At 45.0% G+C, this 20,020-nt stretch overlaps 1 protein-coding gene and 1 long non-coding RNA gene across 12 annotated transcripts in view; one reads left to right on the top strand and one right to left on the bottom strand.

Moving 5' to 3' along the window:
- Positions 1-17,353, bottom strand: part of PLEKHH1 (pleckstrin homology, MyTH4 and FERM domain containing H1) — a 53,916-nt gene extending 36,563 nt beyond the window's left edge. For 4 of the 11 annotated variants that reach the window (XM_045060094.1, XM_045060099.1, XM_045060100.1 and 1 more), the window contains exons 1-2: positions 17,078-17,351; positions 9,247-9,405 (exon numbers count right to left, since the gene is read on the bottom strand). In XM_045060094.1, coding sequence (XP_044916029.1) covers positions 9,247-9,372 — 126 coding nt within the window. In that variant the 5' untranslated portion in view covers positions 9,373-9,405; positions 17,078-17,351. Of the gene's footprint in view, positions 1-9,246; positions 9,406-16,726; positions 17,041-17,077 lie in introns of those variants that run through there. The other 7 variants (XM_023255782.2, XM_045060102.1, XM_045060098.1 and 4 more) reach the window with 6 other exon arrangements.
- Positions 1,642-5,191, top strand: LOC109500887. The gene is made up of 2 exons (XR_002158727.3): positions 1,642-2,220; positions 4,930-5,191. It is a non-coding gene; the product is annotated as an uncharacterized LOC109500887 (long non-coding RNA).
- Positions 17,354-20,020: the final 2,667 nt, after the last annotated feature.

Genomic DNA, 20,020 nt, shown 5'->3' with positions numbered 1-20,020 from the left:
GAAAATCATATGCTTAGTCCCCAAAATATAAAATATAGGATCATGGGGCTGTCCTGGTGTCTGACTATAGAAAAGGCAGGAGAGGGGCGCCTGGGTGGCTCAGTTAAGCATCTTATTTCAGCTCAGGTCATGATCTCAGGGTTTGTGAGTTCAAGCACCGCCTCAGGCTCTGGGCTGACACCTCAGAGCCTGGAGCCTGCATCCAATTCTGTGTTTCCGTCTTTCTCTGCCCCTCCCCTGCTTGAGCTCTGTGTGTCCCTCTCTCTCAAAAATAAACATTAAAAAAAGGAAGGAAGGAAGGAAGGAAGGAAGGAAGGAAGGAAGGAAGGAAGGAAGGAAGGAAAGAAAGAAAGAAAGAAAGAAAGAAAGAAAGAAAGAAAGAAAGAAAGAAAGAAAGAAAGAAAGAAAGGGAGAGAGAGAGAGAGAGAGAAAGGGCAATGAGTCTTCTCTGTCAGTTCCACTGCTCCTTTGGGGCACATCGGGCTCAAGGTGTCCACTAGAAGGACAGCTGAATGAGGTCGAGTCAAAGCTGTGGCAAGAGTTCATGGCTGTAGATCTCAGACTTTCAGGGGGGTCAGGACCCACATGGAGCTTACTCTAAGCAGATTCCTAGGCCTTGCCCACAGAGGTTTTTAGTTGGGTAGCCTGAGATTTTCTTTCTGAGCACATTCCTGGGTCCGTGCCCCAGAAATCTTAGCTGATACTCATGCAGGTGGCGTACAGACCACACTCTGAAAAAACACTAGACTGGCCACAGACTGCAAAGCAAAGCTGATCCTTCAGGGATACATCCGGGGCCAAGTCCCCATCAGCACAGGGCTTCTCAAATGGCTTTACAGAGGAGTACAGAGCTCTATCAATATATGGCTCCAGAAAAAATACTACAGTGGACCCTATTAAAAATGGGTGGTTAGGAGAATAAAAAGCCTCTCTCTCTCTACTCAGATACACACATGCATATGAGCTCGTATACAGTGAATAAAAGTTCTAGAAGGTATCTGCTCCCAAAGCAAATTGGATCTGTCAGCTAAGGCCAATGCTGTGATGGCTTTATGCAGACTTCAACAAATTTCCACCTAGTCCTGACAGCACTACAGGTACCCTCCTTTTACAGTACCTGGGCTTTTTGTAAATTCTGAGGTATTTAAAGATTATGTTTTTCTGGGCTCTGTGCTCTATCCATACATTGGGAAGCTGATGCCTACACAGAATTGCCACCTCTGTATAATCCATGGTCTGAGGGGGGAGGAGCAACAGTCATTGTTCTTTTGTTTCAGAGGACTGAACTGAACCATTTATATGTTCAAAAAAAAGTCCTGAACTAAATTTGTGGTATATAAATGTAAAACTCAGTTAGTGCATTTCAAAATCTTGGTTGTAGTAGGGGATTCTAGAAAATAGGAAGTGCACAGGATCCCACTGGAATGGGTCTTGGGAAAAGTTGCTTCAGTTAAAAATATTCAAGCTAAGAGGCGCCAGGGTGGCTCACGGCTCAGTCTGTTAAGCATCTGATTCTTCATTTTGTCTCAGGTCATGATCTCACTGTGGGATCAAGCCTGGGGATGGGCTCTGTGCTGACAGTGGGATCCTGCTTGGGGTTCTCTCTTGGCCCCTCCCCCATCACACTTGCCCTCTCTCAAAATAAAGAAATAAATAAATAAATATTAAAAAATACATACTCAAGCTAAAAATGAGAGATGTTTCATTACATTACTTCTTTTCAATAAATGCACTGAAATCCCTTTTGGAAGCAGACAGAGTAAATTAAAAGTTTAAAACCTGTGTTAGTTCTAATACTGATGCCATGTTTTTTCATAGTAATTACTACTGTGGATAGCTTGTCTGAGGACAGTTATTACATTCCCACGTTTGTGATGGAATAACTGAAGCATAAGTTTAAGCAAGGATGAAAAAAAATTCAAGAGGCTTTCATATCCATCTATAAAGCCTCCTAGAGCAGTATCAAAAGTTTTAAATTGATCTGAACAGCCTTTATGACTTCTTCAGCATACTAAGGAAGAGAGCAAGGCAGCGGGGGGAATGGCTCCCAGGGAACAGAGCATGATGTGAACTCCAAGACATCAGCCATTCCCTCAACTCCTATACTGGACAGGAAATGAACCCACAATTCACCTGGCTCCAGAATGCCTGGCCCTGGAAGTCTGGGTGTCCATGGCAATGGCAAACCAGACCTGGTGAAGCGTTAATAGCAGAAATAAGGTCTGATACTGTTTCTTCTTCCCACCCTCCACTTCCTCTCTCACCCTCAGGTGAGGGATTATGTGGTAGTCTTGACATCTTTTCTTTAAAAAATTTTTTTGCTTTTTAACACAGATCATTCCATGTCCAGAATGGCAATTCTGCAAGAGGGAGGCAGGTGTGAGCAGGCTGTGGGGTGGGGAAAGAGGAAGGGCATGTTTCCAAACCTTAGCAGCCAGTGGGCAGTATCTGATCCCAGGAAGGGCTGGACCCCTGGGAAGCACCCAGGTTTGGCTTGGCCTGCACGACCAGCAGTGAGCAATTGCACAGCCAGTGGTCATCCAGGCAGGGCAAGCCCCATGGGCGGGTGAGTTGCGCATAGAGGTGGAGGGGGCAGGTGAGTGAGAGGGCTGGTCAGAGGGACCCAGCTGACCTGGCTCACCCGGTGTAGGTGGGTACTGGTGATGATTAACTAGTAAGCTCTAAGAGCAGTGACAGAGATAGGACCGAGATCAGGGCTTGGCCCCAGCACCAGCTCTCCTGAGAAGCCTGAGTCATCTCTTCCTGATCTGAAACTTACCTTGACGTACTGGGGAAAATCTCTAAGTGAACTGTTGAACCTGTCCTGTTGGTTTGGAGATGAATGTAGGTGACAGGCACAGCCCCGGCATTGAGCAACATGGTGTTTATGGCTTTAAGGTTTCCTGCCAAAAGGTCTGGTGTCAGGCTAATGTCTCAGTACTCTTCTGTACTTAATTCTTCCAGCCTGTGATCCCTAGTCAAGATTTCTTTCTCTCTCTTCCCCCCACACCTCAGTCTCTTCTGCCCTGTGTCTGCATGCTTCCCCTTTCTTTACCCAAGTCACACTCTGAGCTCCCAACCTTTTATGGGAGGGCATTCTGGCTACATGACAATCAAAGGCAGCCTGGAAGAGAAGATGGGGCCAATCTTATGATCTTATGAAAGTTCAACCTACCCAGACCCAAGGGGCTGTGGAGAGAGGTGTATCTGGATATATTTAAGGACCCTGGGGAATAGAGGAGGAAGGCACTTTAACACATTTTTTATCATGTAATAGTTCAGGAAACACATAGAGAATAACATTTTAAAATATGTATCCACCATTCAGCTTTATCAAATCTTAATTTCTGTCATATATGCTTCTTTTTTTAAAGAATTTTATTTTTAATTTTTTTTTCCACGTTTATTTATTTTTGGGACAGAGAGAGACAGAGCATGAACGGGGGAGGGGCAGAGAGAGAGGGAGACACAGAATCGGAAACAGGCTCCAGGCTCCGAGCCATCAGCCCAGAGCCTGACGCGGGGCTCGAACTCACAGACTGCGAGATCGTGACCTGGCTGAAGTCGGATGCTTAACCGACTGCGCCACCCAGGCGCCCCTGTCATATATGCTTCTGATGTCTTTAAGAAACGGGCCCCTACAGAGTGGTACATAAAGCTCCCGTCTGCTTTTCCCAGATTGCACTCCTCCCTTTCTAGCATCTACCCCACACTTGGTTGTATTTACATTTTACCTCATTTGATATAGCCCTAAACAACAAGCTTTAGGTTTTAAAACTTTATATAAACCATATTATTCTATATACATTCTCTTGATCTTTTCTGTTCAGTGTTGGTTTTTGAGATTGGCTAATCTTACATATGTAGCTCACTTGACTCATTTTTATTATTTTAATTTTTTTGGAGAGACAGAGATAGAGAGAGGGAGAATCTTAAAAACAAATTTTTTTTAACATTTATTCATTCCTGAGAGACAGAGAGAGACAGAGCATGAGCAGGAGAGGGGCAGAGAGAGAGGGAGACAGAATCCAAAGCAGACACCAGGCTCCGAGCTGTCAGCACAGAGTCTGACACGAGACTTGAACTCACAAACCGTGAGATCATGACCTGAGCCGAAGTCGGCCACTCAACCAACTGAGCCACCCAGGCACCCCAAGAGAGAGAGAATCTTAAGGAGGCTCCACACTCAGCATGGAATCTGATGCAGGGCTCAATCCCAAGATCCCAAGACCCTGGAATCATGACCCAAACTGAAATCAAGAGTCAGACGCTCAACCGACTGAGCCACCCAGGCGTCCCTCACTTGATTCATTTTTAACGGCAATGTCATATTCCATTGTACAAATACACTCAATATACTTAAACACCTCCCTGTTGAAAGGCATTTAGGATATTCCCAATTTTTCATATAGCAATGCTAAATTCTTGTATATAAAAAGATTTCTTTTTTTTTTTATTTTTTTTAATGTTTATTTATTTTTGACAGAGAGACAGAGCATGAGCAGGGGAGGGGCAGAGAGAGCAGGCTGCAGGCTCTGAACTGACAGCACAGAGCCCAATGCGGGGCTTGAACTCACAGACCGTGAGATCATGACCTGAGCTGAAGTCGGACGCTCAACCGACTGAGCCACCCAGGTGCCCCAAAAGATTTCTTACATATGTCTCCATATGACTGATACATTTGGATTTATTTCTACCATTGCATTTTGTGCTATTTACTCCATTTTTTTTAAATACTCTTTTCATTTTCTTCCCAGACTGGATTTAATAGACTTTATTACATTTCCCTATTCTACTGATAAGTTATATACTCTATTTCTACTTATTACCATTATTATAGACTTAAATTTCAGACTTACAGACTGCTACATGTTCCCCAGTACCTGTCCTCTCTCTCTCATACAAATAACAGTCTCCAACTTTCAACAGAGCATGTAGTTCTCCAGAATAAAGACTACGCTTTCCAATCTTCCCTGCTGCTGGGTACAACCATGTGAATGAGTTTTGATCAATGGGATATGAGGAGAAGCAATGAATGGAACCTTCGGGTCACCACTAAATGGGACGGGTTTGGAATATGGACATCATGGTGAACCCTCCTCTTCAAACCTACAGCAGATGTCACCCTAGAATTATACGGCTCATGTCTGGAATGTTACACGAGATGGAAATAAACATCTGTCGAGTTTAAGCCATTGTGACCTTGGGTTCTTTCTTATAGCAGCTGAATTATAATCTAGCTAATACAGTAAGCACGGATTTTTTTAAAAATTTATACTGCTTAGACTCATTCTGCTTCCCAAATCTGAGGCTTCACATCTTTCAACAAGTTTGTGAGTTTTTAGAGGCGCCTGGGTGGCCCAGTTGGTTGAGCATCCAATTCTTGATTTCAGCTCAGGTCCTCATCTCACAGTCAAGGGATCAAGCCCCCACAGTGGGTTCCATGCTGACAGTGCAGAGCCTGCTTGGGATTCTCTTACTCTTCATCTCTCTCTCAGCCCCTAGCCCACTTGTGCACACATTCATTCTCTCTCTCAAAATAAATATATATATTTTTTTAAGTTTGGGAATTTTTAAACCATTATCTCTTTGAGTAATGTTCTCCTTCATTCTCTTTTCCACCTCTGGAACTTTATAGGATCTTGTCATTCTAGCATCCATGTCTCAGTCTCCGTGCCTTTATCTCTCTGGGCTCCATTCTGGATGACTTTCTCAGGTCCACCTTTCCATTCATTAAGCTTGTCTCAATGGTGCCTAATCTGACATTTAATTTATCTATTGAACATTTAGTTATACAATGAAAACATTTTTTGCTTCTAGCAGTTCTATTTCGTTCTTTTTCAAGTCTACCTAATCTTTTTGAATAGCGTCTTATTCTTGCCTTGTGTGTTCAATCACTTCATTACATCTTCAATAATTTGAAGGAATTCAATTATATTCAATAATATTGAAGGAACTTGCCAACAGTTCCTTATTTGAAGTTCTTGAGGGACCTAGTCTACTTGTTTGTTGTGTATGGGGACTCTAACTCAGTAAAAATTATTCTCTCAAGTATTTAGTCATTTTGGATCATATATTCATCTTTATCATGGCTTTTTTGCCTGTGAGGATCCTGTATAATCTGGGTTGAGGTTTTGTTTCTCCAGAGAGGTTCTGTGTCTGTATCTAGGGTCCTAGGGGTATCACTGGCCCAGAACTTAAGGTTCCTAATCCACACAAATAATATAAATTCTAATATTAAACCAATACTATCATCAGGTTCTCAGGGCGTACTTTCCTTTTGCTTTTTGTTTTTTGTGCCCAGAGCCTTGGCTAAGTCTGAGAAACTGTTCTGTCATCTCCCTGTCTTGGTAGATGATTTTCTTTTCCTTATCTTTTTATGTTACTTTGACAGTCCTGACTTTATTTTTTTTTTAAGTTTACTTATTTATTTTGAGAGAGAGAGAGACAGAGAGAGAATGTCAGCTTGGGAGGGGCTGAGAGAGAGAGAAAGAGAGAGAAAGAGAGAGAGAGAGAGAGAGAGAGAGAGAGAGAGAGAGAATCCCAAGCAGGCTCCGTGCTATCAGCACAGAGCCTGACTCACAGCTGATCCCACGAACCATGAGATCATGACTAAGCTGAAGTCAAGAGTCAAATGCTTAACCAACTGAGCCACCCAGGCGCCCCGACAGTACTGACTTTACATGAAAGTTTCAGTTTCAACTCCAGCTTCCAACTGACCAGACCTCATCTCTGTCTCCACAGATGCTAAAACTCAAACCTCAAACCTTTCATTACTACAGGGAGGCCAGCCACACAGCTCGTCCCACTCAGCTGTCAGAGTTGAATACCACTTGGGTTCTACTTCTTCATTTGGCCGGCTGAGGATTCCTCCAACTCTTCTCAGTGCATGGCTCTGCACTGAGAAAAATATTTTAAATATTTAATCCAGTATTTCTAGGTGTTTCATAGCAGTCTTTCTTAAAAGTTATTTTGTGGTCCCTATCACTAGAAACAGAAGTCTCTTCCCTCTGAGATGTGTTTTAGACCAGCTGGAGGATCCATACTTATCTTTTCCTTCCCTCCTACCCCTCCCCAGTCACATATCCTAAGGCAATGTTCTCAGACTGTACAGTGTACAAAACTAATTTCTGGGAGCTTGTTAAACATGCAGATTATGGGGCGCCTGGGTGGCGCAGTCGGTTAAGCGTCCGACTTCAGCCAGGTCACGATCTCGCGGTCCGTGAGTTCGAGCCCCACGTCAGGCTCTGGGCTGATGGCTCAGAGCCTGGAGCCTGTTTCTGATTCTGTGTCTCCCTCTCTCTCTGCCCCTCCCCCGTTCATGCTCTGTCTCTCTCTGTCCCAAAAATAAATAAAAACGTTGAAAAAAAAATAAAAAAAAAAAACATGCAGATTATGAGCAGCATCCCCAGGATACCTGGATCAGGAGGACTGGGGTGGGGCCCAGGAATGCACACGCTTAGTAAGTGCTCCAGATTTCTGGCCTGGATAGTCCCACGACCACCCTTTGAGAACTACTATCTAAAGCCCATTTCCCTTTACCTGAGATGGCTGAATTCTACCCTTTCTCTTAGCAGTATCTGAACCATATCCATAGGAACCCTGCTGGTCTCTGTTTCGCAAAGCCTGAACTAGTAGACAGCAATGCCAACAGACCCAAAGTTCACAAGTTCTAGTCCAGGCTAGTCGAGGGCCATTACCCTCAGCAGTGGAAATGCAGGGGAAATGCCAATAACTTGTCTTCCTGGACTCCAGGTTGTGGGGCTATCATAAAACAGTCCTTTTACCCAGGCTTTACTAATAAAGACCTCGACATTACTTGGAGAGAGGTGGACTGATTTTTACTTTTGTACTATGAAGGAAGGGTTGGCTCAGGAGATGGATAATGTAAGCAAAACTAGAAAGAAAAGAGTTGATTCAACTAAGATAGATAGATAGATAGACAGACAGACAGACATAGATAGATAGATAGATAGATAGATAGATAGGTATTTTTTTTTTAGTACAGGACTCTACTCTCCAGACAGGTTAAGCTCCAAAATGCCTCTGAAAGTCAGGTGTTCAGACTGTCTCTTCTCACAGAAACATTACAAATGGTGGTCAATTTCCCAGACCAGCCCATCCACACCTGTAAAGATAATAATCGTTCCCATTTAAGACCTATTCCATGCCAGAACCTTTATATGTGTGACCTGATACAATTCTCAAAATAACTGTGAAAGGCAGACATTTGTGTCCCTGCCTTAGAGGTGAAGGGACTTGCTCAGGGTCACACAGCATAGCTAGTAAGTGGCAGAGCCAGGTGGGTCTGGCTCCAAAATCTGTGTCCTTGTCACTAGAAAATCAGGCTGCCTTTCATAGCTCATCTGCTTAATACAGGGTGAACAGTAAAACATCGTCCCTTCTTCCCCACACTGAAAAAGAAATATTAAGGGAATAACAGAACTTCCACTACAGCCAGTTGACTCAAGAGGTAATGGAGGACCAAGATGTCTATCATTTCTCTGGAGCAGGAGAGAAGGCATGATGATAGCTTAGTAAATTGCTTTGATTTGGGCTTAAAAAAGAAATAACTATCTTAGATTTCATTCTGCATGTGTGGAGGGCATCTTATTAAAAGTTCACCTTCTTGCAATGAGTAGTAAATAGGTCCTAGGGATCTAATGCACAGTACAGTGAATACAGACAAGAGTACTGTATTATAATCATCAAACTTGCTAGGAAACTGGAACTTCATTATTCCAACCCCTAAAAAGAAATGGCAATTACATAATGTGATAAAAGTGCTAATTACCACTACAAAGACAGCCACATTGCAAAATATAAATGTATCAGATTAACATGTGGTGTACCTTAAATTATATAATGTTATATGTCAAATATACTTCAATTAAAAATTAATTAATTAAGGGGCACCTGGGTGGCTCAGTAGGTTAAGCATCTGACTTCGGCTCAGGTCATGATCTCACAGTTCATGAGTTCGAGCCCGGTGTCAGGCTCTGTGCTGACAGCTCAGAGCCTGGAGCCTGCTTTGGATCCTGTGTCTCCGTGTCTCTCTGCCCCTCCCCTGTTTGTGCTCTCTCTCTCTCTCTCTCTCTCAAAAATAAATAAAAATATTTTTAAAAATTAGAACAAAATTAATTAATACCTAGAAAAAACAAAGTTTACCTTTTCTAACTCTCCCTCTCTAACTCCTGCCCTAGCGGACACAGACCTCTGAGATGAGGTTAGGTCTCCAGGACTCACCTTGTCAGCCAGCAGCTCCCTGATCTTGCTGGCCTGCAGGCGGAACCGGAAGAGCTGGGTTTCCAAGGCCAGGCAGCGCTTCTGCCAGTCTACGCTGGCTCGGGTCTCTACCTTGAGTTCTGCCATGATGGAATCCACTTCTGGCTACTCCAGGGAGCCCTGAGAACCAGCACACAACAAGAGGAGAAGATCAAGAAGTGTGTGAGGAGGAGGGTAGAGAATACAGGGCTACGGGCTGTGAGTTAGTCATTGCTCTCCCTGTGTCCCATTGTCACCTTTCTTAGCTCAATGTGTCCTGTTCCAACGTAAGTTAGCTGGGCAAACTCAGGAAATCACGAAATGTGAGAAACTGTAAGGAGAATTGGGCCTCATCTGTGTTTCATTCAATTATCCATTTAACAAATATGTATCCATTCAATAGACATTTATACGCCAGACACCCTTCTAGGCACTGGAGATGCAAAGGTAAATAAAAGAGGCCCCCTTATCTTTGAGTTTTCCAGGGAACTCAGGAAAATCTAAGAGAGAATGTAGTCACAATTGCTAATCAATATGCAGATAAATGGGAACAGGGAAATGGGGTAGACTATGGGAGAGGGATAAAGAGGGGACGATGTTTAGGGAAGGCTTAAAGTGAGTGACAGATTCATTTGAGATCATATAGCTAACTGGAGGCAGAACCCTGATTTCCAGTTTATTACTGATTCTACTACATCTATATAATGTTATTTATTTATGTATTTATTTACTTTTAACAAATCGTAATTCTGCATTCCTTCCTTCCTTGGATCCATCTATTCATTCTTTCTTTCAAGTAGGTTCCACACCCAGTGTGGGGCTTGAACTCACGACCCATAGATCAAGAGTTGCATGCTTCATCGACTGAACCAGCCAGGCACCCCCACTCAGAGATTTTTGATGAGAAAAAATGGAATGAAAATCCAAAGCTTTGCATGTCCTTGACAATTTCCTATTTAGTTGGGATTCTGTCAGTTGTCATTGAATCATCCTCCTCTGAAACAGATTCTCACTCTAAGTTCTAAAATATAAACCAAAAAAAATTGGTAGACATTTTGCTGTAACCTCTGGAGAATGCCACAAGTCCTTGGGAAACAATGATACAAATTCAGACACCTATAATATCGCCAGTCAGGGGAATTTATCCAGATGTCTCTTGGATAAATTTTAGAGAAGACAGCTGGTTGGGGATGAGAAAATGAAGCAGCATGTATGAGTATGCACGAGAGAGGACACAAGCAGAGTGAACACAGGGGAGAGATGGGCTGGAAAACATACCTGCCATCAGAACTTTTAAAATCCTCCCTGCTACTAATAATTACACTTGGCCACCAGCATAAATTTGGTCCGTCCCAAACCATGACACATGATTACTCTAGTATTAGATGATTTTTAAGGAATGACTTATTTTTTTAGGTTGATAATATTTTTAAAATGTGATCTGTCAGAGATACATAAGACTTACAGGTCAAATGATATAATGTCTGGGGGTTAGCAGTGGTCTAGGAAGGAAATACATGAAATCAGATTTATCAAAATATTTCCAAGTTTTGAAGCTGGGTAATAGGTACATGGGAGTTCTTTATACTGGCCTTTTTACTTGAATATATGCCTAGAATTTTCTGTAACAAGACTTTATTTTTTTAAATCCCTTTTCCTTTCTTTTAAAAAAAATTTTTTTTTAACGTTTATTTTTGAGACAGAGAGAGACAGAGCATGAACAGGGGAGGGGCAGAGAGAGAGGGAGACACAGAATCCGTAACAGGCTCCAGGCTCTGAGCTGTCGGCACAGAGCCCGATGCGGGGCTTGAACCCACGGACCGTGAGATCATGACCTGAGCCGAAGTCGGACGCTCAACCGACCAAGCCACCCAGGCGCCCCCCTTTTCCTTTCTTTAAGAGCCACATGCCTCAGAAAACCCAGTCACCTCCTGCCCTGTTGCCAAATACCGTCTTGGTGACCAGTGAGTCTGTCTTTAATGTGTTAACCACCAATACTGCTTCCCACCTCACATTTGACTTTTACATGGATCTTTCTCTCATACCACAAATAGCTATCATTTACTGGGTTCTCAGTGTATGCCAGGCAAGTGCGGCCTCTTTAATCCTCATGACAACACATAAGACAAGGTGTGGGCACTACTGTCTACACTCTCACAGGAGGACACTGAGGAACTGAGAGGCTAAATAACTTATACAAAGAGTTCTAGAGCTAGTAAGTAGTGGGGCTGGAGTTCTCATCCCAAAGTTCCTGCTCTTAGCAACTCTGCTGTTTACACATCCAGAAACTTGAAAGAATTCTGATCTCACAAAGAGTGAGCTGGATTGTTAAGAATGAGAGAAATATTTTACAGGACCTTTTAGGATCCTTGGCAGGATCCTTGGTAGGATATTAGGGTGAACCTGTATTCAAGAGTTTCCAGGGCATCCTGGTCTCAAACCATAACCTGACACCATAACCTTCATAAGCACAGACATTTATCCTATATCCAGACTTTTCATTTAAAAAACAGTGTCAGTAGACCTGCAGAGAAAGGCCCAACAATTAAACACTGATGAGTCTAGTGTCTGCATCTTTCGGTTCTGGGCTGCTCAGAACACTGAACGCATGACCTCAGCCCTGCTCTCCCGGAACTGTCATCCCAAACAATCCCAACATTGTGACCTCCCAGCAATCCCCACCTCAAAAGACTGGGACCGACTGGAACGGGGAGGAAGACAAAAGGCAAAAACAAAACATGACCTTCTCTGAGCTAAGATCACAGCTGAAAAGACAAAACAACCTTGTGGGGCCTCCAGAGAAGGCCAGAAGCTTCATGTTTGATTTGCTTTGTCCTTTAAGGGGGGGGGGGGTTGCTTTTCCTCGTATAAATAAAAAAAGTGGTAGATCTGAACATAGGACCTGAGTGTCTTGCAACCTAGCTTGGGGCTAAGCATTAGCAGTAAAAACACACAAGTAAAACCTAGGGAGAGGAGAAACTTAATTCTTTTGTGGCACCCTCTTATTGACTGTCAAACTACAGCTCAGATTCCAAGAGGACAGTGGAAAACCAATCATCAAAATCTCCAGGAGCTTGGAAATAAAACATATCATTGGCCTCTGCCTGGTCCTGACATCTGAAATTATCTCTAGACTGCAGGGAGTGCTTTCCCAATCAAGCATCTTATGACATCACACTTTCGAATAGATCAAGTGCTCTGCTTAAACCTCTCCCTGCCCTGGGCACGCTAATGTCAGGGGCGGGGGGTGGGGGGGTGGGGTGGGGGTGGCGCGGAAAGAGTTGCGCTGGGCTTGTCTTAGCATGTGAGGAGAGCTACGGGGTTTCGAAAGGGAACTGGAGCAAGGTGCCTGCTGCCAAGCGCGTGGCCCAGAGGCTCTTCCGACAGAAGCAGGTGGTTGCCGCGGCAGCTAGAAAACATGAGGCAAAACATAAGAGCAAAATACCAGTACAGTGAACTTCACCTGCTTGGTCACCTTGTACTTGTACCTCCCATAAAGACTTGCAAAGATGAGCAGAAACTAACTTAAAGAACAGTTTTTAACTTTCCAAAGCACTGTATAGGAGTTATTTCTCTCCTTATCCTCTCAATATCCCTGAGATGTAGGACAAGTGATACTATTCACAGTGAACAGATAGATGAGAAAACCCAGCGCATCCATGCCTTGAGACATAGAGCTAAGCAGTGTCAAAGCTGGGCCAAGAATGATCTCCCAGCATACAGAACATCCTCTTTCCGTGAAGATGCTTCAGTAGTGGTGATGGAGTCTCATGCTACCCGGCTAGCCTAACACAGATAGAACATTAATGGCAAAATAGGTGGGAATAAGAGAAGGGACAAAACCCAGCTCAACTGTTCTCTTTGTTTTTTAGTCTGGAAAGCTTCAAATATACACAAGAAGTAGGGAGAACAGTACAATAAATCCCCATGCACCCTCCCCCGAGCTACAATGGTTGACTCACGGCCACTCTTGTGAAATCCACTTCTCTTGATTCCTATTAGTGCCCAGCAGGCTACACTGCCCAGCAAGTGACCACACAGCCTTGACTCCTGCTTTGGAACTCCCTAAGTCCTCCAGCATCCTGGGCTGACACAGCCACAAGGCTGGAGCAGCATGCCTCAGAGGCAGGGGCTGCATGCAGTATGGGTGATGAAAAGGGGGCACAGGGAGTCCTTAGGTGACCTCAGACTTTGAGCCTGTATCAGAGAAAACACAGACTTGACCTGGGATGGCTCTGGAAGGTTTAGGGATTTGACCAGAAATTGACAAAATGCTGAGATTAAATTTAATTCAACCAACTTTTGTGAAGTGATTTCTACGTGCAAGGTTGGGGACATAAAGATGAATTAAAGATCCCATGGCTTGTAGGGCTCAGGTCTACAGTCTGAATATCCTGGAACTTCCCTACAAAGAGGACCAGTCAATACAAGAACCTAAAGGAAAGAGGGCAGAGGCCACTGCAGGAGGCTTCAGAAGGTAACAGGAACTCTGTTCTGGGTACAATTTCCACTGGGCTCTCCTGTGTTACCTCACTATGGTTCACTCTGAATGTGAGCACCTTTTGTGATTTCCACTTGCTAGTGGTAGGCTACCATCATCTTCTACAAGTGCTAGACTCGACTGACTACCTGCCCAACTATGGGAAAGGAAGAGCTTTGTGCCCCTTTTCTGGGGACGGAGCTGGGGGAGGGTGAGTGCATACAGGGGCATAGCTCCCTCTGACCGCACCATGTCATCTGATCAAGCCAACAATTTGTGTTTTACTCTTGGGTGCTGAGGCAGCACATTTCACAATGTTGGAAGAGACAGGAAAAGGTGAGCATGTTCCAGCCTTCGGGGATCTAAATACCAGAAAGGACTAGGACAATCACGAATAGCATCCTTTGAGAACAAAACCAGTAAAGGGAAACAGCAGAGTGTAGTACTTCCGATCCCCTCTCCTGGTGCCAAACAAGCCTGGGTTTGAGTACTGGCTCAGGCACTAATTAATCATGTGACCTTAAACCATTTGCCTAACTCTCTGAGCCTCAGCTCCATTTTGAAATTGAGAGCAATAATATTTGAAAAGGAGGGCAATAATATTAGGTTGAATCATGGAATTATCAACATTTAACCATTTTTTGACCTTCAAAAAATGGCAATTTCATAGGCACACTAGGTCATATTTTTTTGAGAATTAAAGGAGATATCACAAAAGCCTGGCACACAGCACTCCATATTGATAGCTACTATCAACAAAGAAAAGGCAAACCAACAGTGCCTCGGCGTACTAGGAGATGTGGCTCATACATGTGCTCACTACCAGATCTACCTCAGAGAGGTGAGGGGATTTTTAAAGATTATTTTACCACTTTTTTTTTAAGTTTATGTATTTATCTTGAGAGAGATAGAGCATGAGTGGGGGTGAGGGAGGGACAGTGGGGGTGAGGGAGGAACAGTGAGAGTGAGACAGAGACAGAGAGAGAGAGAGAATCTCAAACAGGCTCCACACTCAGCACGGAGCCTGAGTCAGGGCTCAATCCCATGACCATGAGATCACGACTTGAGCCGAAATCAAGAGTTGGGTGCTTAACTGACTAAGCCACCCAGGTGCCCCTTTATCTCTTTATTTTTGAGTACTGAACAAAAGTGTATATGGTACAAAGTAAGGCTTCTTCCCACCTTGTCCCTCAGCCACAGTGTTATGGGGTTTTGTGTCTTCCAGAAATATCCAGTGTAGACACAAGCATTCTTATACATGTTGCATACACATACACAAACACAAATGGTAGCACACTCTACACGCTGTCCTTAACTTATAACTTAGAGATCTTCCTGTATCAACATACATACCCGCTCCGTCTTCCCTCCATTCTCTTTAACAGCTTTATTGTTTTCTACCGTGTAGCTATTACATGACTTAAGAGTCCCTTATTTTTTTTTATAAAGCTTTTTATAACTTTAAAAAATTATTTACTTATTTTGAGAGAGAGAAAGAGAGAGAACATGCACAAGAGCAGGGGAAGGGCAGAGAGAGAGACAGGGAGAGAGAGAATCCCAACAGGCTCCACACCATGAGTGTGGGGTTCAATCTCATGAACTGTGAGATCATAACCTGAGCCGAAATCAAGAGTCAGACGCTTAACTGACTGAGCCACCCAGGTGCCCCAAGAGTCCCTTACTAACACATTTGGGTTGTTTGAAAACTTTTGCTAAAATAAACAATGCTGCAACAAATATATGTCATTTCATATACCTAAGAGTATATCTGAAGGATAAAATCCCAGAAATGGAATTGTAGCGTTAAGTGAGAACACGTTTTTAAATGGCCAAATTGTCCAGATTGCCTTTTCCGAGACTATCTAATTCATACTCCAGCCAGCAATAAGTGCCTGTTTTCCCACGGAGGAGGTCAGTTTCGAATTCATTTTTGACAGAAGGGAGAGACGGCTCAACTGGGCTATCCAGAGAAGACTCAGCTGGGCTATCCAGAGAATGCCGGATGGTGGCTCAGCAAGCCAGCCTGCTGTGAACTCACCCAGATCAGGACTGAGAAAATCCTCGCACCTTAACCTCAGCATGTACAGCATCTATACAACACTCTTCAAACCAAAAGGGGCACAGAGTTCCCCACATGGAAACACAGCCTCACAGAGAGAAGGGAATAGTAAAGAGGAGTGCACAACGGGGGAGGAGAGTAGGAGGTACATGTTTCTTCCGGGGAGCTGGTGACTTCTGAGGAGGGCAGAAGGGGCCCCACATTTTCTCAACTCAGTTGTTAGTCTCAATGAGTCTGAGACCACAGGGGGTAGGTACCCTGTCATAACCCAGCTCTGAGCAGGCCTCCAAAGCAGTCTATGAGAGGGAAGGTAGCTGATAATGGACTACACCCCACCTTAGGAATTTAGGAGGCTTGGGTTTGAGTTTTGCCTTTTCCACTTTTTAGCTATATAACCTTGGGCAGATCACAATTTTTCTGAGACTGTTTCCTTCTTTATAAAATGGGGATAACAGTATGGAGAAACACTAGGTAACTGATGTTAGTTAAGTGATGTTACCACATGTAGAGTCTGGAACACAGAAGACAGTCCAAAAAGCCTGAGGAAAGAATCCACGACTTTTCCATTGAAATTGTTATTAAAATGATCTTTCAAGTGGAAACTGTACCAGGAACTAAGGTTCTGTCCAAAAGAGTTTACGAGATGGACTCACAGTAAAAGCTTACGGAGATGTCCTGGCAGGGAGAAAACCCACACGGGGCGGATTCTACTTCCAGGTGAGGGTCTTCACTGCCTCTGCTACCCCCATTAAGGCTTCCTGGTCCCTCGTGATAAAGTCACTACGGCTCCTAGGACACAAAGCTACTGCTGTCACTCGGTGCCCAACTTGTTTTCTTTTCTGCTTGGCTGACCTGCCTCTAGGAGTCTAGCCGGACCAACAGAATCCCTAAGAGAACTACCGAGAAACCACAGAGGAGATTACCTGAGACGAGGCGGGGAGGAGGGCGGGAGGCGGAAAGCGAGAGGGCAAGAGAGCGCTCGGCAACGCAGTGGGACGCCTGCAAGTGCGCCCGAGGGCCCTTCCCGGGGGCAACCGGCTCGAGCCGGTCCCAAACTCCCGCTCCTCCCGGGAAAGGCGACTCCTCGCCGCTTGGTGCGAGTCCCCCGAGTCCTACCACGGCTGCCAGCGCCCTCAGCGCTAGGCGGGGAGGCACCTGCTCTGGAATCGCCCTCCGGCAGGAGGGAGCCCTTCCTCTCCGCTCCGCCAAACACCTCCCCGCCAGCGCACACCGCCAAGCCCGTCCCTGCCTGCGAGGCGCGCGCGGCCGCTCACCTCCCGCCAGCTCGCGGACGCTCCCGCCGCCCACCCGGCACACGGGCGCCCTCCGCGCGCGTCCGCCGCTGACCTTGCGTCCTTCTAGCCCGAGTCCGCGGCGACCGCCGGGTCTCCGCTCCGCGGTAGCAGGGGTCGCGGTGGGCGGGGCGGGGGCCGGGCGGGGTGCCCGCGGGCTGGCCGCACAAAGCCAAGCCCGGCCTCGCGGCGCCCCATTCAGAGCCGCGCCGCGCCCCCTCCTCCCGGGCCGCTCCTTAAAGGCCGAGCGCCGGCGCGGCTCCTCGGGCGGCTCGCGGAGAGGCACAGGAAATGACCTCAGCAGGCTCCAGCCTCCCACCTCTCCGCGCCGCCCGGCTCGTCCCTGGGGCGGCGGGGTCTCCCGGCCCCCGCTCCGAGCTCTCCGCGGGGACCGCACCAGCCGCGGAGGGCGGCCGGGAGCCCCGGGAGCTGCTCAGCGCCCGGCCAGCTTGGGACCTTCGCAGGATGGGGCGCAAGACCGGACCTCACCCCCCAAAGGAGGTTCCAGCATTTGCTGGCAATCTGTGAGAACTGTAACGCCCGGATATTTAGAGCAGAAGTCCTTATTTCCAACAGGCTGTCCCACTGCCAGACCCAGGTTATGATTTGTAATTTGGGGGAAAAAAAAAAAAGTCACCGTGGCCCCGAGTGTACTTTGCTTGCTTATGTACGTTTGTCTATGCATTATTTATGTTAAAGGAGCAGGCCGAGGAGCCAGAAAGGCAAACCGGACGCTGCCTGCTGGGCAGCTAGAGCAGTCTTCATACCCTCGTTCTACAAGGGCTTGCAGTCCCTTAGCGCACCGGTACAGTCCTACACTCAGAGGGGATTAGCACACTCGACTTTTTTGGTTAGGCGGGTTTGGGGTAAAGAAGATGAATATGGAGACTATAGGAGGAAAGGAGCCACGTTTCAAACGGCTTTCTTGGCCAGTCCTGCAGGCTCTCTGTCCAGGCCTGAACCGAGGCAATCACCACCAGGACCCACTTCTGCAAAGGGGCTTGGAAAACTCACTCCGGGCCTTGATGAAGGATCCTCTGGCTCCACCCCAAGTTTGAATTTGAATCTCTGGAGGTGAGGCTGTCAGATTACCCAGCTAACAACTTCCCCAGGCAATTCTCCTGCACAACTTTGAGAGCCCAGATACTATAGAAAGCTGGTCCCAGTAGTAGTAGTTTAGGAGGCCAAGGGCAAAAGTTCAACTGGGCCAATGGGACTCCAGGGCTGAACTTGCAAATGGATTCATAGCTCCTGGGGATTGAGATAGGTCAACCCCAGACTGTGGGACACTGGCCTCTGCTATCTCTTCAACACTCAGGAAGATGCCTAAGGAAGCTCAAAAGCAAGTCTTCTGGAGTTTGTTAAGGATGATTCATTGGTTCATTCATGCTTTCATTCACCTTCATGAACATTAGATTTCAAATAATATAAAAGGGCTAACAATGAAAAATGTCTACCTCCCACCCTGCCCTGTCCCCCAGATCACTCCTCCCCAAACACAGAATTTCCTTTCAAGATATTTTATCTATAAAGCATTCATAAATACATATGCATTCATATGTTTGTATATATATACAGTTGACCCTTGAACAGCATTGATACGAACTGCACAGGTCCACTTATACATGGATCTTATTCAATAAATATATTGCAAATGTTTTTTGGAGATTTGCAACAATTTCAAAAAACTTGCAGATGAGCCACATGCCTAGAAATACCAAAAAAAAAAAAAAATAGTATTATGGGAAGAATATGGTATTTAATACATATAATGTACAAACTATGTGTTAATCAACTGTTTTTGTTATCGGTAAGGTTTCCAGTCAACAGTGGGCTACTAATTAAGTTTTTGGGGAGACAAAAGTTATACTCAGATTTTCTTTTTAATTTTTTAAGTTTATTCATTTATTTTGAGAGGAAGAGAAAGAGAATGTGTGTGAGCAAGCAGGGGAGGGGCAGAGAGAGAGGGAGAGACAGAATCCTAAGCAGGCTCTGCAGAGTCAGCACAGAGCCCTGTGGGGGGCTTGAACTCATGAACTGTGAGATCATGATCTGAGCTGAAACCGAGAGTCGGACGGACACTCAACCAACCGAGCCAGCCGGTATAGGCAACCCTATACTCAGATTTTTTACTGCATAGAGGTTGGTGCTCCTAATCCTGGCATTGTTCAAGGGTCAACTATATATATATGTTCATATATATGTATTCATATCCCCTTTCAACACTAAGGAAACATCCCTTGCTTTTTTTTCCCTCTTGACATTACCATTTGTTGACTCTTGTTGACTCATCAGCACACTTAGAGATGCTTTATTTTTTTAGGGGTCCCCTAGTGTTCCTAATGATGGATATTTAGGATGTTTCCAATCTTTGGAAATGCTTTGCTACAGTGAATATCTATGTGCATACTTCTTGGTCCACATTTATGACTATCTTTATGGTTTAATATTTAGAAGTGGAATTGCTGGCTCTACACACAATATGAATTTTAAATTTCATTAGATGCAACCAAATCACCCTCAAAGGAGGCTGCACCACCAACCTATACTTCTTTCAGTGTGTTTTGAGTGCCCCTTTGTTCCCTCCCACCACACCAGTCAAGTGATTTATCACGAACTACAAAGCTTTTAAAAAGGGAGGATTAAATGAGTTCATATGCATGGATGATTTTAAAACACTGCTAGCACACAGGAAGGTTCAAGAAAGTGTTAGCCTTTGGTCTCCCAACCACACTCCTCCCTGTGACCTCTTCTTTCCTTTGGGCTCTGTTTCAATACCAGCTCTGTAAACTTGAGCAAGTTCCTTAGCCTCTCTGGGACTCGGTTTCCTTTTCTCTAATATGCATGATCTCTCTCTCTGGAGTTGGTTTGAGGATTAAATCAGATAATAGAGTTACATAAATTTTGGAATACAATGATTGTTCA

This window comes from Felis catus, chromosome B3 (genome assembly GCF_018350175.1).
Source record: "Felis catus isolate Fca126 chromosome B3, F.catus_Fca126_mat1.0, whole genome shotgun sequence".
Taxonomy (NCBI): Eukaryota; Metazoa; Chordata; class Mammalia; order Carnivora; family Felidae; genus Felis; species Felis catus.
This window is presented reverse-complemented; position numbering and strand designations above follow the sequence as displayed.